Source organism: Eulemur rufifrons, chromosome 18 (genome assembly GCF_041146395.1).
Source record: "Eulemur rufifrons isolate Redbay chromosome 18, OSU_ERuf_1, whole genome shotgun sequence".
NCBI classification, from domain to species: Eukaryota; Metazoa; Chordata; class Mammalia; order Primates; family Lemuridae; genus Eulemur; species Eulemur rufifrons.
Genome location: NC_091000.1, coordinates 49807020 through 49828877, shown reverse-complemented (window position 1 = coordinate 49828877; position 21858 = coordinate 49807020). Strand labels below are relative to the sequence as shown.

General features: G+C 37.8%; 1 protein-coding gene across 2 annotated transcripts; it reads left to right on the top strand.

Annotated features, from left to right (window-relative positions):
- The first annotated feature begins 1080 nt into the window (after nt 1-1080).
- MRS2 (magnesium transporter MRS2) lies at nt 1081-21858 on the top strand. Of its 2 annotated transcripts, XM_069493037.1 has the most exons (12): nt 1091-1328; nt 3169-3242; nt 5863-5899; nt 7119-7231; nt 8792-8965; nt 11174-11304; nt 11968-12084; nt 13911-14063; nt 14312-14429; nt 19516-19626; nt 20180-20323; nt 21353-21858. In XM_069493037.1, exons 1-11 carry the CDS (start codon nt 1151-1153, stop codon nt 20288-20290), a joined length of 1317 nt encoding a protein of 438 aa, XP_069349138.1. In that variant the 5' UTR covers nt 1091-1150; the 3' UTR covers nt 20291-20323; nt 21353-21858. The 2 variants fall into 2 exon arrangements, with proteins under 2 accessions (XP_069349139.1, XP_069349138.1); XM_069493038.1 differs by lacking the exon at nt 21353-21858 and having other exon boundaries at nt 1081-1328; nt 20180-20656.

Sequence of the window (21858 nt, the reverse complement as noted above, 5' to 3'; positions counted from 1 at the left end):
GCCACTGTTAAGGGTTCAAACAACGATACCTCAACATATGGTGCTTTTGGCAGGCTGACAGCTTTGAATTAAAGGAAATTAAAAGAGTCTCAGATATAATCCTCAAAACCAAGGTCTCTCTTTCTGACCTTCCCCTGCCCGATTGTCTCTCTGATCCTCTTACTTTCCCCAAGCACCAGGAGGGGCTGTCTCTGGAATTTCCTTATCTGACTGAGGAAATTTATTTCCCAAAGAAATGCAATTGTCTTAAACTCCTTTTCTAGGAATTACATTAAATAACCAGAAAAAATTAGCCACCAGAAAAGAGAATAGACTAAAAGTAATCACCATGCCCAGATAGACTTTTCATCTCTACTTCTGAGGGCAGCTCCAAGAAATTACCTGGGAGATTTTATCTGCATAATACGTCAATCTTTGCTCACAGTGAAGTTTCATAGCTTGTCCACAAGCTACTGTTGGTCTCATTCAGCATCCAAAGAGAATCCTTTACAAACCCGTGTGGTTTTGGGGCCCAATCATACTCCCATCTCCCTCTACCCAACAAAGAAGGGCATATAAACATCTGGACCTTATTGGGTTATTGGGCAATCACTCTCCTGTGATTTTTCCCCTAGGTATGTTAAGTAAATTTTGTATGCCATTTTCTCCTACTCATCTATTGTTAGTTCATTCCAGCAAATTTCACAGGGCGGAAAGGGAAGTTTTCCCTCTTGGCCCCTACACCACATTAAACTTAAATTAAGTGATTTGGGAATGGTCTTAACTTCCTCACTTTCAAATTGCATATTTTATATGTATGAAAGTGCTTGAGAAACTGCAAAGCCATGACACTCCAAGGACCTAAGAGCCTACACCGGACAGCTCACTTAGTGCAGAGAACGAGCCCCACCGGTCTCCGGGCCCGCCCCCACTTTACAGGTACACGAACAGAACTCAAACTTCCAGGGGCCACCGCATTCAAGAGGCGCGCCCAAGGTCACCTTCCGAGCATGCGTGGGAAATAGCACGCAGGCGCAGCGCGATCCGCGCATGCCCAGTACACAGCTGCCTCAGGTCAGACGGTAGAGCGGCTCTAGTGGAGGCGCTGAGCAGACGCTGTCTGGCATGAAGGGCTGGGGTCTGGCTGCTGCTTACTCCTCGCTCCAGCGCCATGGAATGCCTGCGGAGCTTGCCCTGGCTTCTACCCCGCACGACGAGGCTTCCCCGGCGGACCGTGTGTGCTCTGGCCTTGGACCTGACTTCTGCGGCTCGTCCCGTTGCTGCCGGCGGCCGCGCAGCCGACCTACTCGGAAGGAGCCTGGCTGGGCCCCACCGGCTCCGTGTGGCAGGTACTGCCCCTCCCCGCAGCCCCAGGACGCCGGTCTTGCGGTGACCTTAGGTCCCCGCCCCAACCGTCCGGCCTGGCGCGGCTTTGCTTGCCCCGCAGTCCTCCACAGATCTCGGCCTCCCCGTCGGTCCTTGGGCGCCCGGGTGTCTTGTCAACTTGCACAGGTCGAGGGCCGGCCTGCGTCCCACCGGTCAGAACGTGACGGTGCACTGTGCCCTGCCAGCGTCCGAGCCGCTCGGCCCTCTGTCTTCTCCCCCACTGCTTTTGCTGCAGATTTAGTAACGATAACAGGAACCGCCTGCAGTGTGCACAAGTGGCGTTTGTGAGAAGTTTTTTTTTTTTTTTTTTTTGAGGAGTTTCATCCTTGTTCATAATAGTTCCGAAATCAAGATTGGGATGTTTTTATAAGTGTTAATTTTTCTTCCCTGTCTTCTGTTTCTTCTTCACGGACCCACATTTACACGCAGATAGAGGGTGGGAACGCACCTAGAAAGGAGGCTGAAGACTTTGGGACCACATGGTGGGAGTTGCCTCTGAGAATGAGCTAACTTTATTTTTAAATACAGTACTGTGCAAGTAAATAGCTGGAGAGATCAGAGTGGTGGGAAAAAAGGAACCTGAGTTGCTATTATTTGTTTTGTCACCAAATGTTGAAGCATGTTGGTAAGATTTTAACAAATGTGAGTGCAGATATTGCTCAGAAACAAAAATACATGACTTTATAAAAAATACAGCATTGGCCTTTCAAATACATTTTCTCAGTTGTACTCTAAAAAAGCGTCCCAAAGTCACTCCTCATCACCACCTTCTGTCCCACACTTTCCCAATTCGGAGAGCCTTTCCAAATTGGATTACATCCCATGGTCCTTCCTTTGATAATGCTTGGGAACCCAGTTTCAGCAAGCTGGGGGGATCCTTTTAGGGCAAACATTGAAATTAAGAATCTCAATCCTGGTTAAACTCTAACTGTGACTGATTACTAAATGCTTTTTACCTTTATCCATATTACTCTTATAGCAATAGCGTGTATTTTGTAAAAGGGAAAGAAAAAACTTCAGATATTAACAAATTATGTGAATCATTGCATGTATGTAACAGGAAAGAATGAGATCAGAAATGAGAATTTATCCACACAATCTCTAGTCAGTGTGATTACTTTGCAAACATGAAACAGTAACATTTGTCAGACATTAAATTTACTTGATTATACCTAAGTGCCCACCGCAACTCAATTTAATCACGTTTTAAATAGACTAATTTTCAAGTAAAGATTTGCCTTCTACTTTGCTGGTGTCCACATTCCAGTTCAGTGGGGTATTTCATAAGTATTCACTATGAAGTATATATGTAGCAAAGAAGTAAAATGTGTAGGTTTCATAATTTGTAAGTCAAACAGTTATGATATTGGAATGCTGAAAGCTCAGGTGGTACTTAGGACCTATGTTTTCTAAAGTATATCTAACAATATAATGTGCATGAAGACCATTTAAATCATGCAAAAAGGAAGACCAGCCTTTTTTTTTTTTTTTTTAAATCTAGAGCACTGTATCAAACATTTGTTCATACATCTCTGAAGTATCATTAGAAAGGGAAAAGGGTAATTGGGATCCATAAATTAATTCCTTGCCTAAGCCATTTTAAAAATCATTCCCTGCCAAGCCTAAGATAATCATATACAAATATTAAAATTAACAAGAGTATTTCTTCTTTTTCCTATAGGGAAAAAGCTCAAAAAGTAGTAAAATAGTCTGAAGCCCTCCACGTACTATGGGAGTTGTATCTTAGCGCTGTGTGAAAACCAATTGTATGATTATAAGGAATTCTCTTAATTCATTCTTCAGGTGAAATACACCGGTTTAGAACTAATGATGTCTCTCAAGCCACTTTAGCCAGTGTAGCCCCAGTATTTACTGTGGTAAGTATAACTTACAGAAAGTGCTTCCCATACTTAAGTTTATTGAGTTGGGCTATTGGCCAAGATATTACTTACTTTTAGTTTTATAATGAATTATTATAGTTATATGTCATGTTGTCTGTGTGTGCCTAGCCAATGACCTGAGTGCTTGCTAGATTTGCTTAACTGTGCTCTTCAAACTTTGCTTAACGACTGTGGAGTTCTCTTTTTAATACTAGAACAGGTCATTTAAATCAGTTTAGTGATTCCTCCTGGAACACTCAAGATTTCCCCCATGAGTATATTTGAAGGCTATTAGCCATAAAGGGCTTGAAGCTGTGTTCTGCAAGATAATATGCAGAAGCATCTTGAAGGTAGCACAGAGGAGTATTTAAGAGTGCTTGTTGGCGGGACATGGTGGCTCATGCCTGTAAACTCTGCATTTTAGGAGGCTGAGACCAGCCTGAGCAACCTAGCAAGACCCTATCTTTACAAAAAACAAAAAAATAAAAACAAATTAGCCTGGCATGGTGGCTTGCGCCTGTAGTCCTAGCTACTCAGGAGGCTGAGGGAGGAGGATTGTTTGAACCCAGGAGTTGGGGGCTGCAGTGAGCTGTAAACACACCATTGCACTCCAGCCTGGGTGACAGAGTGAGACCCACTGTCTTTAAAAAAAAAAAAAAAAGAAAGGAAAGTGATCATCATCTCTGCAACTTTCTCTGAAATGGTTCAGAAAATGAAAGAATAAAATAACACACACCGCACACATTTTTAAGAGAGAGAGAAATAAAGCCATTGGGACAAAATGTTAACAAAAGTAACTAGGTGAAAGTTATATAGGAATTTGTTGTAATATTCTTGCAACTTTTCTTTTAATAGGTTTTTAATCTTTTCGAGAAGAAAAGGTTTGATTAAAAGAATAAGTGTGTTTGCTCTGAGCCAGTCTTCCTAAATTCCATTCTCAGCTCTGTCTCTCACTGGTGACTAGGTAGACTTGGACAAGTTATGATAACATCTTTGTGCTTTAGTTTTCTCCTCTGTAAACTGTGGATAATCTACCTTATGCAATTGTTATGAGGATTAAATTAACTCATATATGTAGACCTTTAAAATAATGCCTCACATATATTAAGCATCCAATATATATTAGCCATTATTATTATGATTATTTAGGCTTGTCAACATAAGAGCTTTTCTTTATAAACTATACAGAACTAGATAACTCCCAGAATTGCAGGTAAAGGTTATTACTGTTATTCATTGTTCTGGAAGAGTTGGCCAGTTAAGAATACAAAGTCAGATGTTAAATATTGAAAGTTCTTTGCAGATGAAATAATTATCTACCAAGAACACTTCAGGAATTCAGTTGATGCTATTTGATAAAATAAGTTTAGAAAGTAAGCTGGTTACAAAGTAAACCTTTAAAAAATCATAGTTTGTATCTTTAAAAAATTTTAAAAACCCCATTAAAGAGAAAATGGTACAGATAAATATTGAGATGCAAACATATTCAGCATATGTTGTTGCTAAGTTGGAAGTGGGGAAGAGACTGCAAAGCAATGTGTGCAGCATGTTTTAAAGGAAAGTTTGAAAGGACATTCAGTGAAATATTAACATGCTTTTCTCTATAATTTGTCATTTCTGGTGACTAAAATAGTTTTGCATATCTTTATTTTGACATTTTCTGCAGTGTATATATCTGTAAAATAAATTTAAGGATAAAAGCTAGTCTGTATCTTAGAGTGTGTCTTTCTGAAAATGTGTATTTCATAGTAATTAGCTCAGCACATAGTGATTTATTAAATATTTAAGAACTTCAAACTTGACTGTAGATAAGTATTACAGAAAAATATTCCTCTACTCTGTAGGAAATAAGTGCATTTTCGTATTGTATCCTCCCTCCAAACTATCAGAAGAGGTTCTGTAAATCTTTATTGTTTCTGCAAGGCCTCCCAGAGAGACTTCTTAGCTTCATGTAGATATTTAGATTCAAGAGACAGGACACACTTGGTTCTAGTCTACTCAGAAGGTTAAAGGACAGGAGAATCAGGAGGGCAGTGTCAGGTGTTTCCTCTTCAAAAGAAGTCCTTGCAGCCATCCAGGGGCTTCTCTGCCCCTAAGTGGCAGCTCAGGTGCAAAACAGATTCTTAAGTGGGTGTGAGATCCACCTTGGCTTATAATCCCCATGCTCCATAGTGCCAGTATCCTTTGTAACCATCTCAGAGTCGCAGCTTCCAGGGCCTCCATGACGAACGTGGACAACTAGAACAGCCACCACTCTCAGGAAAGAGCAGAGCTGTGGCTTTCCACCTGGTATCTGTAATTCATTCACATTCTTCCCAATCCAGTGCAGTCTACCGGTCAGTGGTCATTTTTACCATAAGCAATGTTTCCACTGTAAGACGACTGTTACTCTTACCAGATTTCTAGGGAAGCCAAGATAGAAAGTTAAACCAAGGTCAGATTTGTCTTAGCAAAGGAAAGGGGATTTTTTTCTAAAACCCATAACTTATAACTAGATTTAACCTAAGGAAAGTCAGTTATGGTTGATATCTGCATTTCAGTATTTGGGGGATATTACTCTAATATAAAGAGTATACTAATTTGAGAGCAAATAATAATTTCTTTTCTCTATCTTCAGACAAAATTTGACAAAAAGGGAAACGTTACTTCTTTTGGTGAGTATCTTTATTCCAAATCACTTTTTTAAACAGTGAATGAGTGAATCTGATGGAAATCAAGAAATTGTAGTGTTTTGAATAGAATATTCTTTGTGTATACAGGTGTGTTGAAGGAGATCTTTCTTCAGCATTTGTCTATCAGTCCTAATTGGAACTGGCAATACTCAGACTGTGCGTATTCTCCCAGAATTGCTTTCTTCTGGCAGGAGACACTTCGCTCTAACAGAATATTAAAGGAATATTTTGGAGAGCAGATGCTGGTGTAGAGCTAGAGCACAAACACAGACACACACACTTTTCCCTTTTGTTTCTCTTATTGTCTCTCCATTGCCCTCCTCATGTTCATTCTCCTGAAGCATGCTTAAGGCAGAATCACGTAATACCACTGACATTGCAATTGGTGATGAAAGACGGGGAGGGACTGGTCACTGGTGGCAGTCACATGGAAGTCTGCTGCTGGTTGCTCTCTGTGAATAGCTACTTTTTAAAGTGAAACTAGGTATTGTTTGCACTGTGTGACTTCAGATTTGAGTTTCAGATCTCCACTTGCAGCCACATGATCCTGTTCCTGCCATTGCTGAAATGCTAGTGGGATATTTTGGCTGTTTTTTGTTTGATATCTCCTTCAAAAGATTGTTCTACATACAGCTCTGTCACAGGTGTATGCAATTACAGAGACTATAATCAGTATAATTTCTTGGCTTTCTCTCAGCTGTTGTGCATTCTCAGGTAATAAATTTAGTTTTCAGGTAGGAGAATCTCATGTGAGAACTGACTTTGTCATTTTGTATTAGTTAAAAAGCAAAGTAAATCAAATTTATCTATTCATAGATTTAAAATACTGGAGATGATGTTGTAGTGAGAAAAAATAGGAACTGCATTTGTGTATAATTCATAGTCAAGAAAGATGACCTATCCTAGAGCTAGAAATAGATATTATGGGTTCTAATGATGCATAGCTGTGGTTTTTATATTAGGCCCAAGGGACTTGTAAGTACCGAGAAATTTATGAAGTATGCATAAGAGAAGAAAATAATTAGTTTGACCAGATTTAGCCTAAGTATGTTTTTGAGGTAAAAATGGGTATTTAAAAGACTCATTTTAGCTTTTGTTTCTGGTAGTAATAGAAAATTATCTTGATGGTAGTGTGGGGAGTGCTCAGATATAAAAATCTAAACTCTATTAGTTTAGCCCACTCTTTTTATTTCTTTTATAGAAAAAAAGAAAACTGAGTTATACCAAGAGTTAGGTCTTCAAGCCAGAGATTTAAGATTTCAGCATGTGATGAGTATCACGACCAGAAACAATAGGATTATCGTGAGAATGGAGGTAAAGGATTTTATTTTCATCTATGTTTCTCCAGTACAATCTTATAAAGGTTACTTCCTAACTATCTCCATCAGTATCTAGGTTAAAAATAATTTTGGAATACAAATACCTACATGAAACAAAGGATATTTTTCACCTGAATATGTTGTTATGAGTAGAACTCATTTTACATGGATTATATATGTATGTTCAGCAGATATAACACTGCTCTGTTTTATGTTGGGAAAGTTTTGACTGTGGTCTTCACTCTGTCTACTTAAACTTAATCTCTAGTTTCAGTAATTGTAAGAGAAAGAATCTGAATTTATAATAGATATATTTCCAATTGTATGCAGTTATTTGTATAGTAAAACCTGAGTTATCTAGAACATATTCTGGTTTTCCAAGTAGCTCAGGAATAGCCATTAAATTTTATAACCTTAATTTTTATTTTTACAGAAAGCTTTTTAAAATATATTTTCCCATGCCTACTCAGAGCACACCAAATATAATTTGATTTTCCTTAGTAATTCAGAGTTACTATGGATATCAGTTATGTTGGTGGGCTAAAGTTTAGGGTTCAGAAATAGATGAGGAGACATACATCTCAGTGATATTGGCCCTGCAGAGGGCATGGAAGGATCGCTGTTAAGAGCAGGGGTTAGCCACCAGCCTGAGCAACATAAACCCCCATCTCTAGAAAAAAAAAAAAAAAAAGTAAAAATATTTCATCAAAAATAGACACAATCTTCTCCAAGTGATTTTTCTCCAGAAAACATTCTTTATTCTTCTTATCAGTAGCTAGCATCTTTCAAGATAGTATCTTTTTGACAGAAAGAGAGACAGGTACGCATGATAAAGCAAATTTAGCACAGTGTTAATTATATAATCTAAATGGTGGGTATGTGGTGTTCACTGTGCAATCTTTCATTTTTTCTGTATAAAAATTTTTATAATGTTGGAAAATTTAAACATAGAAAATCATCTCTAATTTCTATATCATTAATAGTGTGGTTAGTTTATATACTTTTAACATAAAAGATGCCAGTCTTTGTCTTCAGAAAAATTTCTAATTTTATACTCTCCTAAATTAGAGCAGTTAAGGCTATGTTTCATCTTTTTAATTTCAGATTAGCTTAATATGTTTTGGTGGTGTTTTAAAAAGGAAGCTTTTTCATTTGATCCAAACCAATTATGATTAAATCTTTTCTAAAAGTCTACTTAATACCTGACTTTTAAGAAGACCTTATCTTCTTCCTTTATTTCTGTTGTTTTTTTTTAATGATTACCCTGGAATTCTTAATAAATATATAATTTGTGTGAATAAATCCAATTCTATTGAGAGTGAGTTAGCAGCATCAAGACTTATATATATTTTAGGTCTCCTTTCTTGGAAAAAAATATGCCTTGATTTTTTTTTTTTTTTGAAAAACCAAATGAACATTGATTTCAGTCTTAATCCAAAATTAGTGAAGTGTTAAGTCCTATTTTATGAATGTTGTTTTTTCCTACAGCTCTACAACTTGCATGTGTGTGTACATATATATTTATATATTTGTGTTTGTTTTTTTTTTTTAACAGTATTTGAAAGCTGTGATAACTCCAGAGTGTCTTCTGATATTAGATTATCGTAATTTAAACTTAGAGCAATGGCTGTTCCGGGAACTCCCTTCACAGTTGTCTGGAGAGGGTCAACTTGTCACGTACCCTTTACCTTTTGAGTTTAGAGCTATAGAAGCACTCCTGCAATATTGGGTAAGTCTGTTTTTATTTAGCTTCTTCAGTTTATTCTGGTTTTGAAATGCGATTGAGTAGGAAAACAAGTTGGTATTGTTTCAGTGGCACTTTCCTCGACCACATCCTTTCCCCTAAACAAAAACATCTCTAAGGATGCTATATGGAGAAAGTACTTAGTTTATAAATTTTATGACCCAATCAAATAGAACTAGAGACTCTAGGTATACACAGAGTTTCTTGAGGGTCATGTTATGACAGTCAGTGAAGCACATGGCAAGTTGGTTACACTTTACACAGTTTTATAACTATATTGAGAAGTGATAATTCAAAAGACTGAACATCCTAAATATATAAATTAATATATAAATGAAAAAATTATAAACGCAATCTATTTTATTCTCTAAAGTATATACATTATAAAAGTGCTTTATATGTGATAAATGTATGAAATCATTCATCAAATCATTTTTTCATTTGTTTGTACAATCCTTTGTTTGAGGCAGGTAAATGATGCCTCTGTTTTAGGCCTAGATTGACATAGGAACCACACGCGATCCTTCCAGTGACTCCTACATTAAATTGATAGTGATTAGATGTCTGGAGATCCATCAGGCCCTGAACAAGGGTGGTTAACTGCTTTCCTAGACCCCACAAATCTTTCATTATCTTTTCTTCCCAGTATTAGTCAGGATAGCACTGTTGAGGAACTGGCTGCCTGCAAGAGTTGGTGCTAGGAGCATACCAACCAGAGTGGAAGGAGAGGAGGGTGGAGAGGACATGAGGTGGGTGGGGGTTGGGTGATCCTGGTAAGCTTCTCTTTTGTCTGCCTTGCTCTGCTGGAGTAGATGGCTACATTCTCTGCTCAGGTTAATGAGGCAACAGCACCAGCTAGTACCAGTCAATGAAATGATGAGTAGTGGGAGCCCAGTTGCTAAACAGGGAAAAAGCAGAAGAGGGAAAGAAAAGATGTAAACAGTGGTCAGTGACAGGCTGCACAGGCTGGGTAAGCTTTCAGGAGCAGGAGCTCATGCTATTAGGGGAAAGGCAGGGCTCTTAATAAGGGAGCAGGAAGGGAAGGAGAGGGGCTGGCCTAGCATGGTCTCCTGCCGAGGGATTGGCCATGGGGCAAATGGAAAGGGAGCTCAGGTTGTCTGCTGGCTGGAATAGATGTTCTTCTTGCCATTAAATGGGGACCCAGGAAGATTTCCTTCTGAAAGAACACTATACATAAGCAAGGCCAGCCACCCTCCAAAAAGGGAAGAGATAAGTTTTCAAATGAAAGCTCCCCGAGCCCACTTGAGGAACCATGATTTACCATGGGTAGATATGCCTCACAAACAACCTGTGACTCTCAGTGGCTGCCGCATCTACTACCAGAGTCCCCACCTTGCTGGGAAGAGGATTTGGTGTCTCTCTTAGGTACTGAAAAAATGTAGTCTGCCTCAGTTTGGCTGTCCAGTCTTCCTTCCCACCCAAGGACTTCTGAACCTGGAATCATCTCCATACAAGAAATAAAAATACATGATGTCGACAGAGGCACCGTGACTCTGGACTTAAAATTCCCAAATTTAAAATATCATCCTCATGGTTGTTGTGCCTCTGAGATAAACAGTATATGCTGGAATTTATATCATTAATTTTACTGCTTAATTCAGTTAGTATTAAGCTGTTTGCCAACTGGTGTGGAAGTGTTTCACTGTTTATTTATAGCTGTATCAATGCATACCTGCTAAATATCAAATCATACTTTTGTTAACCAGAATAGTAAGTATACTTTTGACTTACACTGATTTATTTTTTATTCCAAGTTATGTTTTAGCTTTCAAAAGAGCTTTGTTTGTATTAATAGGAATTTTGAACTATATTCTGTTTATAAAGAACGTAAAGGTATTAGTTTGTGTTTAACCATGGAATGGCAGATTTATTTTAATTAATCAATCCACCCATTCCTTTCATAATAAATGTCTGTAGGGGGAAGACTTTTATGAGGGTTAATTCCTTGCCAACCAAATCTGAGCCTAGTGATGACGTTATGCATGGTTCTTTGAACCTAGGAGATGTAGTTTTTGAACATGTAGAGTAGGCATTCCAGTACTGACCATGTTCTGAAATGTTACCAGGATGTCTAGCTATTACAGATTTCTGTATTTAATCAGAGGTTTCACTGATTCTGAGTATTCTAAAAAGATTGTTTTAATTCTTATGAAAGGTCATGTTGTTATCTAGATCAGCACCCTTCAGGGGAAACTTAGCACTTTGCAGCCACTGATCCTTGAGACACTGGAAGCTTTAGTGGATCCCAGACACTCTTCTGTAGACAGAAGCAAACTGCACATCTTACTACAAAATGGCAAAAGGTAAATAAATATGGAAGAGGTACCAAGTTGGGAGTTAGAGACAAATATCTTAAAATTCTCTCAGTCTTAACAGTGAAATATTTAGCATAAATTCAGACATAAAATAAGTGCGATTATTACCTGTTTTAAAAATACTAACTAATCTTGCTAATGGTAATGACATTTTCTACTCCATAATTACACTAAGTGCCTTCATTGCCATATTTGATTTTAATTATTATTAAAATTTTGTGTTTTATAACTTTTTAAAGTAAGAAAGTAGACTACGTGAGAAGTTGATCTAAAAAGGTGACACAATCTAACGTTTATTGAAAAGATATTTTGAATGAAATGCTATGTAAGGCTTTTTTACATGTGTAATCTCATCCCATCCCAGTTCAGTAGTTGATATGGTACTCAGTTTGAGGGTGAGAAAACTGTGGTTTAAGTAACTTGCCTAAACTTACATAGCTAGTAAATGGCAGATGAAAATTTAAATCCACTTTTCTGTCCCCCCAAAGTCCATGCTGTTCTTTTTCTTTAAAATCATAATGCATTCTAGAATTTAAGAAAAATATCTTAATTAATTTATAAGATAAGATGCCCTAAAAAGACACTATTCTTATAATGAAATGTTTTTATAAGTTTATGCTATTGATCATTTCTGTGTAACTATTCTTACAGTTTATCAGAGTTAGAAACAGATATTAAAATTTTCAAAGAGTCAATTTTGGAGATCTTGGATGAAGAAGAGTTGCTAGAAGAGCTCTGTCTGTCAAAATGGAGTGACCCACAAGTCTTGTAAGTATATAGTCATGCTTTGTCATTTATTTCCTCAGGGTGAATCTTCTGTCTTTTCTTCCTCAGGATGATTTTTCATAGAGAACATTTTTCTGGAATAGAGAATGTAAGCATTTTTCATCCTCAGATGTTTCACCTTTTCCCTGTGCAGTATTGCATCTAATTCAATTTAATGAGGATATATTGTGTGCATGCTGCATACCCAACACTGTGCTGGGATGTGATGAATATAAAGATAGACAGACAACTACAATTCTTTATCTTCAAGAATAAGATAACCAAATTGGCATGCACATCTACCGAAATAATGTACCTAAGGAGTAGAGTGTGGGAGAGGGAGACAAATTCACATGGGGGATGGGAAAGGTGGGGTGAATACAGATGGAAATATTTTGTTTTTCTTTATAGAGCAGTATCAGAAGTTAATACAGACATCTTTGTAATGAGTATAGTTTCCACAGTCTGTACAGATTTTTTTTAAATCACTTTGAAAAATGGGTTCTTTATGTTCTTTTTTTTTTTGTTGAGACAGAGTCTCACTTTGTTGCCCAGGCTAGAGTGAGTGCCGTGGCGTCAGCTTAGCTCACAGCAACCTCAGACTCCTCGGCTTAAGCGATCCTACTGCCTCAGCCTCCCGAGTAGCTGGGACTACAGGCATGCGCCACTATGCCCGGCTAATTTTTTCTATATAGATTTTTTTAGTTGTCCATATAATGTCTTTCTATTTTTAGTAGAGACGGGGTCTCGCTCAGGCTGGTCTCGAACTCCTGACCTTGAGCAATCCACCCGCCTCGGCCTCCCAGAGTGCTAGGATTACAGGCGTGAGCCACCGCGCCCGGCCTCTTTATGTTCTACTAAGGAAATATTTAGATAAAAAGGGCTATGTAATGTTTGGTAGATACAGTAGCAGAAACTCTTTTTCACTTTGCGTTAGCCAATCTGTCTCTAATATGTTTGATGATATAAGTACATTTTACGTGGTACTTCATTCTCCTTTCTCTTCTTCCTTGGTAGGGTGGGGAGTATAAATAAAGGGGAACAAAGTAACTATAGACATCATTCAAAAACATTTTTCTTCATATATGGAAATGCCATTTATACACCTTGGAAAGGAAATGCTCTTTATGTCAATTTATTTATTTATTTATTTATTTTTTGAGACAGTCTTGCTCTGTTGCCCAGGCTAGAGTGCTGTGGCATCAGCCTAGCTCACAGCAACCTCAAACTCCTGGGCTCAAGCCATCCTCCTGCCTCAGCCTCCCGAGTAGCTGGGACCACAGGCATGCACCTACCATGCCCGGCTAATTTTTCTATATATATTTTTAGCTGTCCATATAATTTCTTTCTATTTTTAGTAGAGACAGGGTCTCGCTCTTGCTCAGGCTGGTCTCGAACTCCTGAGCTCAAAAAATCTGCCGCCTCGGCCTCCCAGCGTGCTAGGATTACAGGCATGAGCCACCGTGCCCAGCCTATATCAGTTTTTAAGTTTTGGTTTTGCTTTACCTGATGGTAGTTTGGGATTGGCATTCACATATCTGGATTTTCCTATAACTGGTAGCACATATTTGCATGAGAGTCTCTTGGATTGGGGCCATGGGATACAGTGAAGCTAACTAGTCTCTATCCTCTACTTATCTGCGTAGTGTGTTCACAATCAGTTGGCATTGCTACTTGTAGTTTGGCCTCAGTCACAACAATAGAAAAGACAAGGGCTAGGTTTTCCACTGGTGGCTGAATATTATATACTAATTTAGGAAGTTTTTGGTACTAAATATATGATGCACACATTGGGGGCATGTTAATTGTGTTAACTCTTTGAATTGAAGTGAAAAGAGCAGTACTGGGATTGACCATGCAGAAGAGATGGAGTTGCTGTTGGAAAACTACTACAGATTGGCCGAAGATCTTTCCAATGCAGCTCGGGAGCTTAGGGTACTGATCGATGATTCACAAAGTATTATTTTCATCAATCTGGACAGGTAAGCATTATATAAAATTATAAGTATTTTCTTTATAAAATAATGAAGCTTTTAAGGAATGACATTTTGGAAGGAATTATACTATCATTATCTATAACTACAACATGAAAGTGTGTGGGTCTTTCTATTTTTGAAAGAGGAAGGAGTGCATAATGTAATCCATGTGGTGTTTAATAGACGATTTAGTGAATTGGATGTATATGGTATAGTTAGTGGGCCCTTTTGATCCGAGTATGTGTTCATTTCAGCCACCGTAATGTGATGATGAGGTTGAACCTACAGCTGACCATGGGAACCTTTTCTCTTTCGCTCTTTGGACTAATGGGAGTTGCTTTTGGAATGAATTTGGAATCTTCTCTTGAAGAGGTGAGAATGTATTACTTCTCTAACTTAGGGGCTATTTTTTAATGTTTTAAAGATTAATTTTTTAATCGTTTAAAAAATAAGTCTAATAACCTGTATATTCTCACAGTGAAATAAGATATATAACTCACAATTCAGGTAGTATTGTTGGACCATGTTATAACATAGATATAAATATAGCCTAGGTTACTTTGTTTCCCAAAACATAACTACAAATGGGAAAGGTTTGATAAAACAGTGTCACACTGTGAGGCAGTGTTAATGAGGGGTTTTTATTTTTTAATTCTTGTCTAGCAATGTACCTGGCAATTTGCATACTTTATTTGGCTCAATCATTGCAACTCTGTGAAAATAGATGTCGTGTCCCTACTTTGTGGATGAGAAAACTGAGATGCAGAAAATTTAAGTAACTTACCCTCATGCACAAAGCTAGAATGTAACAGGATGAACCCAAAGACTTGCACTTTCACTTTGCTCTACTGCCTTTCCATATTAATATAACGCTGAGCTCCCGGAGCTTTTCACATCACCGTAGCCTTTGTGGTACAGTTGTCTCTCAGTATCCAAGGGGGATTGGACTGATTCCAGGATCCCTGCAGATACCAAAATCCGTGTGGATGCTCAAGTATGTGATATAAAATGGTGTAGTACAGTTGGCCCTCTGTATCCACAAATACGGAACCCACTGATAAGGAGAGCTGACTGACTGTATTTTCAGAGAATATCTTATAAGATTTCTAGAAATGAAACTGAGCGTGCATTTGGCCTGCTCTGGCACTGGATTCTGTGTCCTAATTATGTTAACAGGTCTACTTTCTCTCTGGCTGTCGCCCACATCATCTCTCATCGGGACCACTATGAGCTTTTAAAAAGCGGTCTTTAAAATCTGTAAACCTGATTATCGTGTCACTCTTCTGCATACAACTATTAAGTGGCTTTTAATTAGCCTTAAGAATCCCAACTCCTTGGCCTGTGCAGCGTTTCCTGGCCTACTGCTCCTGCACATCCATCTGGTCCACAGCCGCTCTTGTCAGTTGCTCCCTCAGTGTTCCTTCTCAGACACGCTGCCTCCACGCCTGCTCCCGCCTTTTTTTGCCTAGTTAACTCCTGCTTATCTTAGGTTTCAACTTAGGGGTCCTTTCACTACTTACACCCCCAACTTGGCCAACTAAAATTACTCCCTTCTAAAATAAATAAATACCTACATACATACATAAATAACTCCCTCCCTTGTTTGTATTATATGTACCCAAATAATCCTATACTTCCCATCTGCCACATTCCTGAAATTTCAATTACTTGTTCAAAGTCTACAAAAGATCATAAGGTCCTTGAGACAAAGACAGTATTAGTCATTTTTAATGCTCTTTATAAGATGTAAATGAAAAATGCAATACATTTGTTATTCATCTCCAAAATGTTTTTTAGTGCCTGTTATATATCAAGCACTGCTTTAGTCCCTGCCCTTGTGGAGGTTACATTATAGTGGAGGAGAGAGATAAAAAACATATACAGTATGTTAAGTGATAAGTGCCACAAAGAAAAATAAAGCCAGATAAGGAGATAGAGAATGTTAGGTGGTGGTACAGGAGGCCTTTTAGGCATGGGGCAGTCAAGGAAGGTGGTTCTAAGGAGGTGACATCTGGGTAGAGAAACTTGAATGAAAAGAGAAGGTAGGGAGATCTAGGGGGAGGTGTTGCAAGTGCAGGGAACCACAGATATAGAGACTGAGCGGTAATGATCTGAGCTTGTTCATGGAACAGCAAGAAGGCCAGAGTGTTTAGAAGAGAATGTGTCAGGTGGAATGGTAGAAAAAGAGGTTACAAAGACTGACAAGTATGAAATGGTATCAGTTGTGTAGAGCATGGTAAGGCTTTGGATTTAGTTTAAGTGTGATAGGAATCCATTGGAGGTTTGAGTCTGAATTTAGACCATTGGAAAGTTCAGAAGTAACCAGAATATCTTGTGCAATAATAGTCCAACCCTTGACATTCTCAAAAGATAAATCCAAAAGACCTTTACAAATTACCCAAATATGACCACAGGACTTTTTGTACAAGTTCCTTTCTTCCAAATTATTTTTTAGAATCATATTTTTAAGTACAATCTACAAGCTAACCCCATTTTATACTTAGTCTAGTATTTTTCTCTCACTTAATTGCCTATTTTTTCCAAAACAGGGGGAGAGATTTTTTTTTTTAATTGCTTTCTGGTAGTTGCAATATGTGTAATCCTAGGCACAGAGCAACCCATTTGTAATGAGGTACGAGTGGTTGGTAGTGAGCTAGGCCTGCTTAGAAGCTGAGTGAACAAGATTCAGATCAGTGCCTCATCAGAATTACAAATGACACATCTGCAGGTGTCCTGAAGAATAATTAAAACTTTCATTAAATCTGTGGATATCAAATGTCTTTATTCTCATATAGTTACTATATTTATAATGGTGAGTCTAAGATAGGAAAAATTTTAAATTTGTTATTTTAAGATAACTTCAGACTTGTAGAAAGGTTCCAGAAATAGTCAAAAAATTCCCATATAGCCTTTAACCAAATTCTTCAAACATCAACAGTTTCTCACATTTGCTTTATCTTCTATATAGATACACTTTATTTTCTAAACTATTTGAGAGTGAGAGCAAATGTCATGCCCCTTTACCCTCATATGTTTTAGTATTTCCTAAAAACATGGGCATTCTCTTATGTAACCATAGTACAGTTATCAAAATCAGGAAATTAACATTGAAACACTATTTTCCAATCTATAGACTCTTCAGATTTTGCCACTTGTCTCAGTAGTGCTGTTTATCACAAAGAAAATCCTAGATCACATGTTGCATATAGTTGTCATGTCTCCTCAGTCTCCTTTCGTCTAGGGCAGTTCTTTAATCTTTGTCTTTCAAGGCCTTGACATGCACAAAGAATACAGGTCAGTTATTTGATCCTCAGTAATGTTCACTGTTAGATTCTAGGTATGTGTTTTGTCAGCATGTTCTTTACAGTGAATCCCGTCAGGAGACATGTGTTGTCCATTTGTCCCATTACTGGCAATACTACCCTTAGTTATATTTGGCTAACATTTTGTCTTCCAATTTTCTTTCCTGTAAAGTGACTCTTTTTCTCTTTGGAATTAAGTATCCTATAGGGAGATACTTTGAGACTATATAAAAATCCTCTTATTCATCAAATTTGTACCATCTAGTTTTAGTATCCACTAAGTGATCCAAAATTAATTCATGCTTGAATCAAATATTACTATGATGGTTACCAAATGGTGATTTTCTAATTCCATCACATCTAACTTTATTAGTTGACATTGTATTGTAAGGTAGAGTGTTCCCTTCTCTCCTACTTATTTATTAATTTGTATCAGTATGGATTCATGGAGTCTTGTTTTAGTCAGTGAGTTATAATCTATTACTAATATTATTATTTTGATGCTCAAATCATCCCTTTCACACTGGCTTCTGGGTACTTTTCATATGTCCCCATCAGCTTTTAGTGCTTTTGTAGCCTTTGGCACATCCAGATGTTCTAGGCTAGAGAAACTATTTCTAGGTGATGTAGATAAACAGTGGGGGAGATACAGTGTCCCAAGAGTGAAAGAAGTTAAACACTAGACAAGGCACTTACCCTCAGTACTGCAGGGCATGTCCACAGCAGAGGGAGCATTAAATTTCTGACTCTTAGAAGCTTATCCCTTTCCAGGATTTCTTAGAGCTACAGTCCCCAACCCCCAGGCCTTGGCCTGGTACCGGTCCGTGGCCTGTTAGGAAATGAGCTGCCCATCACTGCCTGAGCTCCGCATCACCCTCCTGTACCCACCCCCAACACCCCACCCCATCCCAGTCCATGGAATAATTGTCTTCCATGAAACCAGTCCCTGGTGCTAAAAAGGTTGGGGACCGCTGTCCCTGAGGTCTCACACTGTGTGCTGTATATGTTTCATTGCACATGGTATGTTAAACTTGGTTTGCCTCTGACTTAGCTTACCTTTTAATTTTATCACATTTGACATTCCCAGACTTTTGATTTGTAGGGAGCTACATAACCTATCAACCGTGAAGAACAATAACCTTGTATGTCCAATCATATTTTTAAAAATATTTTTTCTTTTTTTAATAGCTCCTTATGTAGCTAATAAATCTTATTTAAATAGAATTTTTACTTAGTCAGAGTCCTCATTTTGGATAACTGGAAATGTGCTCACCATCCAAAAATAACTCATGTTGACACATACCTTCCTAATTTCTTATGTCTAACATCTAACTTTATTTTTAAAACGAGGCAAATTTCTGCTCAGTAAATGACATGAATTTCCATCAGTGATAGCTGATCAACTGTGTAACAGGCTATCTTGGGGAAAGTGAGCTCTCAATGACTGGAGCTAACCAGTCCGTGTATGATAACCAACTAATGGCATAGCTGTAGGTCAAATTCCTTTTCTGTGAGAGATTAAATTCTATAATTCTGTGCAATAATGCATTAAATAAAAACACTGCATTGCAGAAGATTACCGTTCTGAAAATGATGGTGAGGAAAAATGTTTACTAATAAGTCTGAGGTTCTCAAACTTTCATGGTTCGTGATGCCCTTAGTGTTCTTAGTAATTTTTTCACAGTATCCCTAGGCCAAAAGTTTCTCTTATTATGTTAGATTCTTTTGTTGTTTCCCTTGAAGATTTAAAATATTTTGGGGTGCTGTGGTGCCCAGGGCACCTCAGCTCACCGTCTAGGAGCTGTGGCTATAAGCAAATAACTTAAATTGTGTGACCTCTATGATTATGACTATTAAAATTTGTATGCCCATAAACAAAGATTGGAAAGAAACACAAAGTAAAAGCAGTTGTTTGGCTTATAAATGATTAAATATTTAAAACTTTTAAGATCATGTTTCCCTTCTGATTTATTCTCTGACTCTTGGTCCCTGGGTGCTATTGAGGCACTTGTTCTTAGTTCCTTTCTATAGGAAAGAGCTGTACAAACAACATAAGGCTTCTTTTAAACTCTGGGGCAATAACAACAGTTCAGGAAATTTTATCTCTAAGGAGCCCAGCCTTTTGTGATTGTAATTAACTCTGCATTCTCTTTTAGGACCATAGAGTGTTTTGGCTGATTACAGGAATTATGTTCATGGGAAGTGGACTCATCTGGAGACGCTTGCTTTCGTTCCTTGGGCGACAGCTAGCTCCGTGGCCTCCCGTGGTAAGAAGGATGTGGCTCACAGCAGCACTGCAGAAGGGTCATAGTCATGGGCTCTAAAGTCAGACAGCCTGGGCTCAAGTTGTCACAGACTCTTTGACCTTTCACAAGTTGGTTAATTTCTCTAAACTTCCCTCAGTTTCCCCATCTGTCAATTAAGTCAATACTACCTGCTTCAGAGAGTTATTGGGAGAATTAAATGAGAAATATATGTAAAGCTCTTATTAGCACAGTGCTGGTAAGTTAGAAATACGATATATTTTGTGTAGAACACTGACAAACATTATACATTTAAACATCCATTAGTAATTCTGGTGTGAGTTTTTGTCACAACCAAATTAAAATGTAAGAAAGATTTATATAGTGCTCTCATGAGAAAAGATATAAAGTTTACCTCCTGTTTCTTTGTTCTTGAAGAAGACACCCTTGGAATAAGTATTTAAGACACTGATACTGCTTATAGTCCTCCACTACGTAGTTACATAAGATATTGTTTTACTCTAGCTTTTCTTTTAAGAAAGACGCAAACTGAAATTAATTTTCTTGCTTTATTTAGATGGCCTCTTTACCTAAAAAGACCCTTCTGGGAGATAGAAGCATGGAATTGAAAAACAGCCTTAGACCAGATGGATTTGGATCAAGCAGGAGTATCCTAACAAACCGTTAGCAACGACCCACTGGATACTGAAGATTTTTTATGGTAGTCAAAACTTTAATTTCTGTTTTTATAGACATGATGTAAGGCATGGAGAGATTAACACAAGAACGGACTGTTGTATAGATTTTATTTAATTTACATATATCAAGAAAATTGCAGTTTTATGCTGAATGAAGCCTAGGAACTTGATACATAGGGAGCCATAGTTCTTCGTTAGTACAGGGAATCACGTCCACGTGAATTTCCTGATCTCAGGTGACTGAAAAGCTAGCATTATATGTATATTTATTAACCTTAAAACAAACTCTGGAAGTTTGTGCTTTAAAAATCAGTCCTTGACATAACCTTCTATTTTTGTATTTGCCCCCTTTTATATATTAGGTGAATAAAAAATGATAATTTAATGTCAGCATTATATGGATTCCAGTTCATCAAGATTTTACTTTCTTAACTCCTGAAACTATTTTTCTTTGCTTGGCTATAATTAGAGCCTTTGGAAGTATTTCCATTTGGTTACTGTTTTATAGCTGCTTTGTTCATTTGATGATTTTTAGTGCAGATTTGAGACCAAGCCCTTCAAAAAGGAAAATGTATATTGCTTAGCTAATCTATATGCTATACTTCAAAACTTGACAGATGGGCTTCCTAAAACAAAAGGGTAGATAAATGTTAGAATTATGATACCTTTTTGTTTTCACAATCAGATTTGTGTAATTGTAAGTGTGAAAGCTGCTATCTTAACATCTTACCTACCTTTTTAATATTTTCTGGAGGTTCAGTACAGTTATGTACTAGGACGTTACAGTTAAACTTGCCACCCAACCTAGCATACATGGAAGTTTCTAGAGTGCCCAGAGCAGCTCTTGCACGACAAGTGTAGTGGTAATGAAAGGATAAATATGCCTACCCTGATGATGTTGAGGATACCCAGTTACCTTAATGTGATGTTGTATGAGGAAGTTTAGGGGTTCGTTTTCCAGCTGTTTTGGTGATAGCAATAATAATGTTATTCCAGTAGCTGATCTGAAAGAAACCACATGAAGTTACAAGTAAAGTTTTCCCCACTCACAGTATGGTTATGAGAAGCCACTGGAGGGAAGCTGGAGAACAGAATGGCATGAAACTAACTGGGCTAGACTGGAGCACAGAGCAGCCTCTGCACAGCACACAATGGGTCAGGAATGTGCCCTGTGATTCGGTTGTTGGAATGTAAATATACAGCACTGCTGAGCTTTATGAATCTCTGATGATTTTCAAGACTATCTTTGATAATACTTTGACACACCTCAGAATATTCTGCTATTTTTGGTCTTCTGTTATCACTGCAATAAAGGTAATAAATACTCCTTAACTGTAATATATGAAGAATTAGAATCCCAGAAGGGAAAAATTTGATAGCTAAGATCAGGCATAGGATAGAACTGTGGTCATTTTTTCTTGTGTTACTGACTTAGTTTAAGAACTTGGGTAAAATAATTTTTTTGATGAATCATGTCTATTAATAAAGGGAAAATGATGTAACTACCTCAGAAGTCTGATAATGGGAATTATAAAATTCGTGGATCAAGTATGATTTC

What these genes read in the sequence shown, in the direction of transcription:
- MRS2 (XM_069493037.1), top strand. Translation starts at nt 1,151, where the DNA reads ATGGAATGCCTGCGGAGCTTGCCCTGGCTTCTACCCCGCACGACGAGG. An exon ending in GGATTATCGTGAGAATGGAG is followed by an intron (nt 7,232 to 8,791) that starts GTAAAGGATTTT and finishes TTTTTTTAACAG; the next exon opens with TATTTGAAAGCTGTGATAAC. An exon ending in TGGAATCTTCTCTTGAAGAG is followed by an intron (nt 14,430 to 19,515) that starts GTGAGAATGTAT and finishes ATTCTCTTTTAG; the next exon opens with GACCATAGAGTGTTTTGGCT.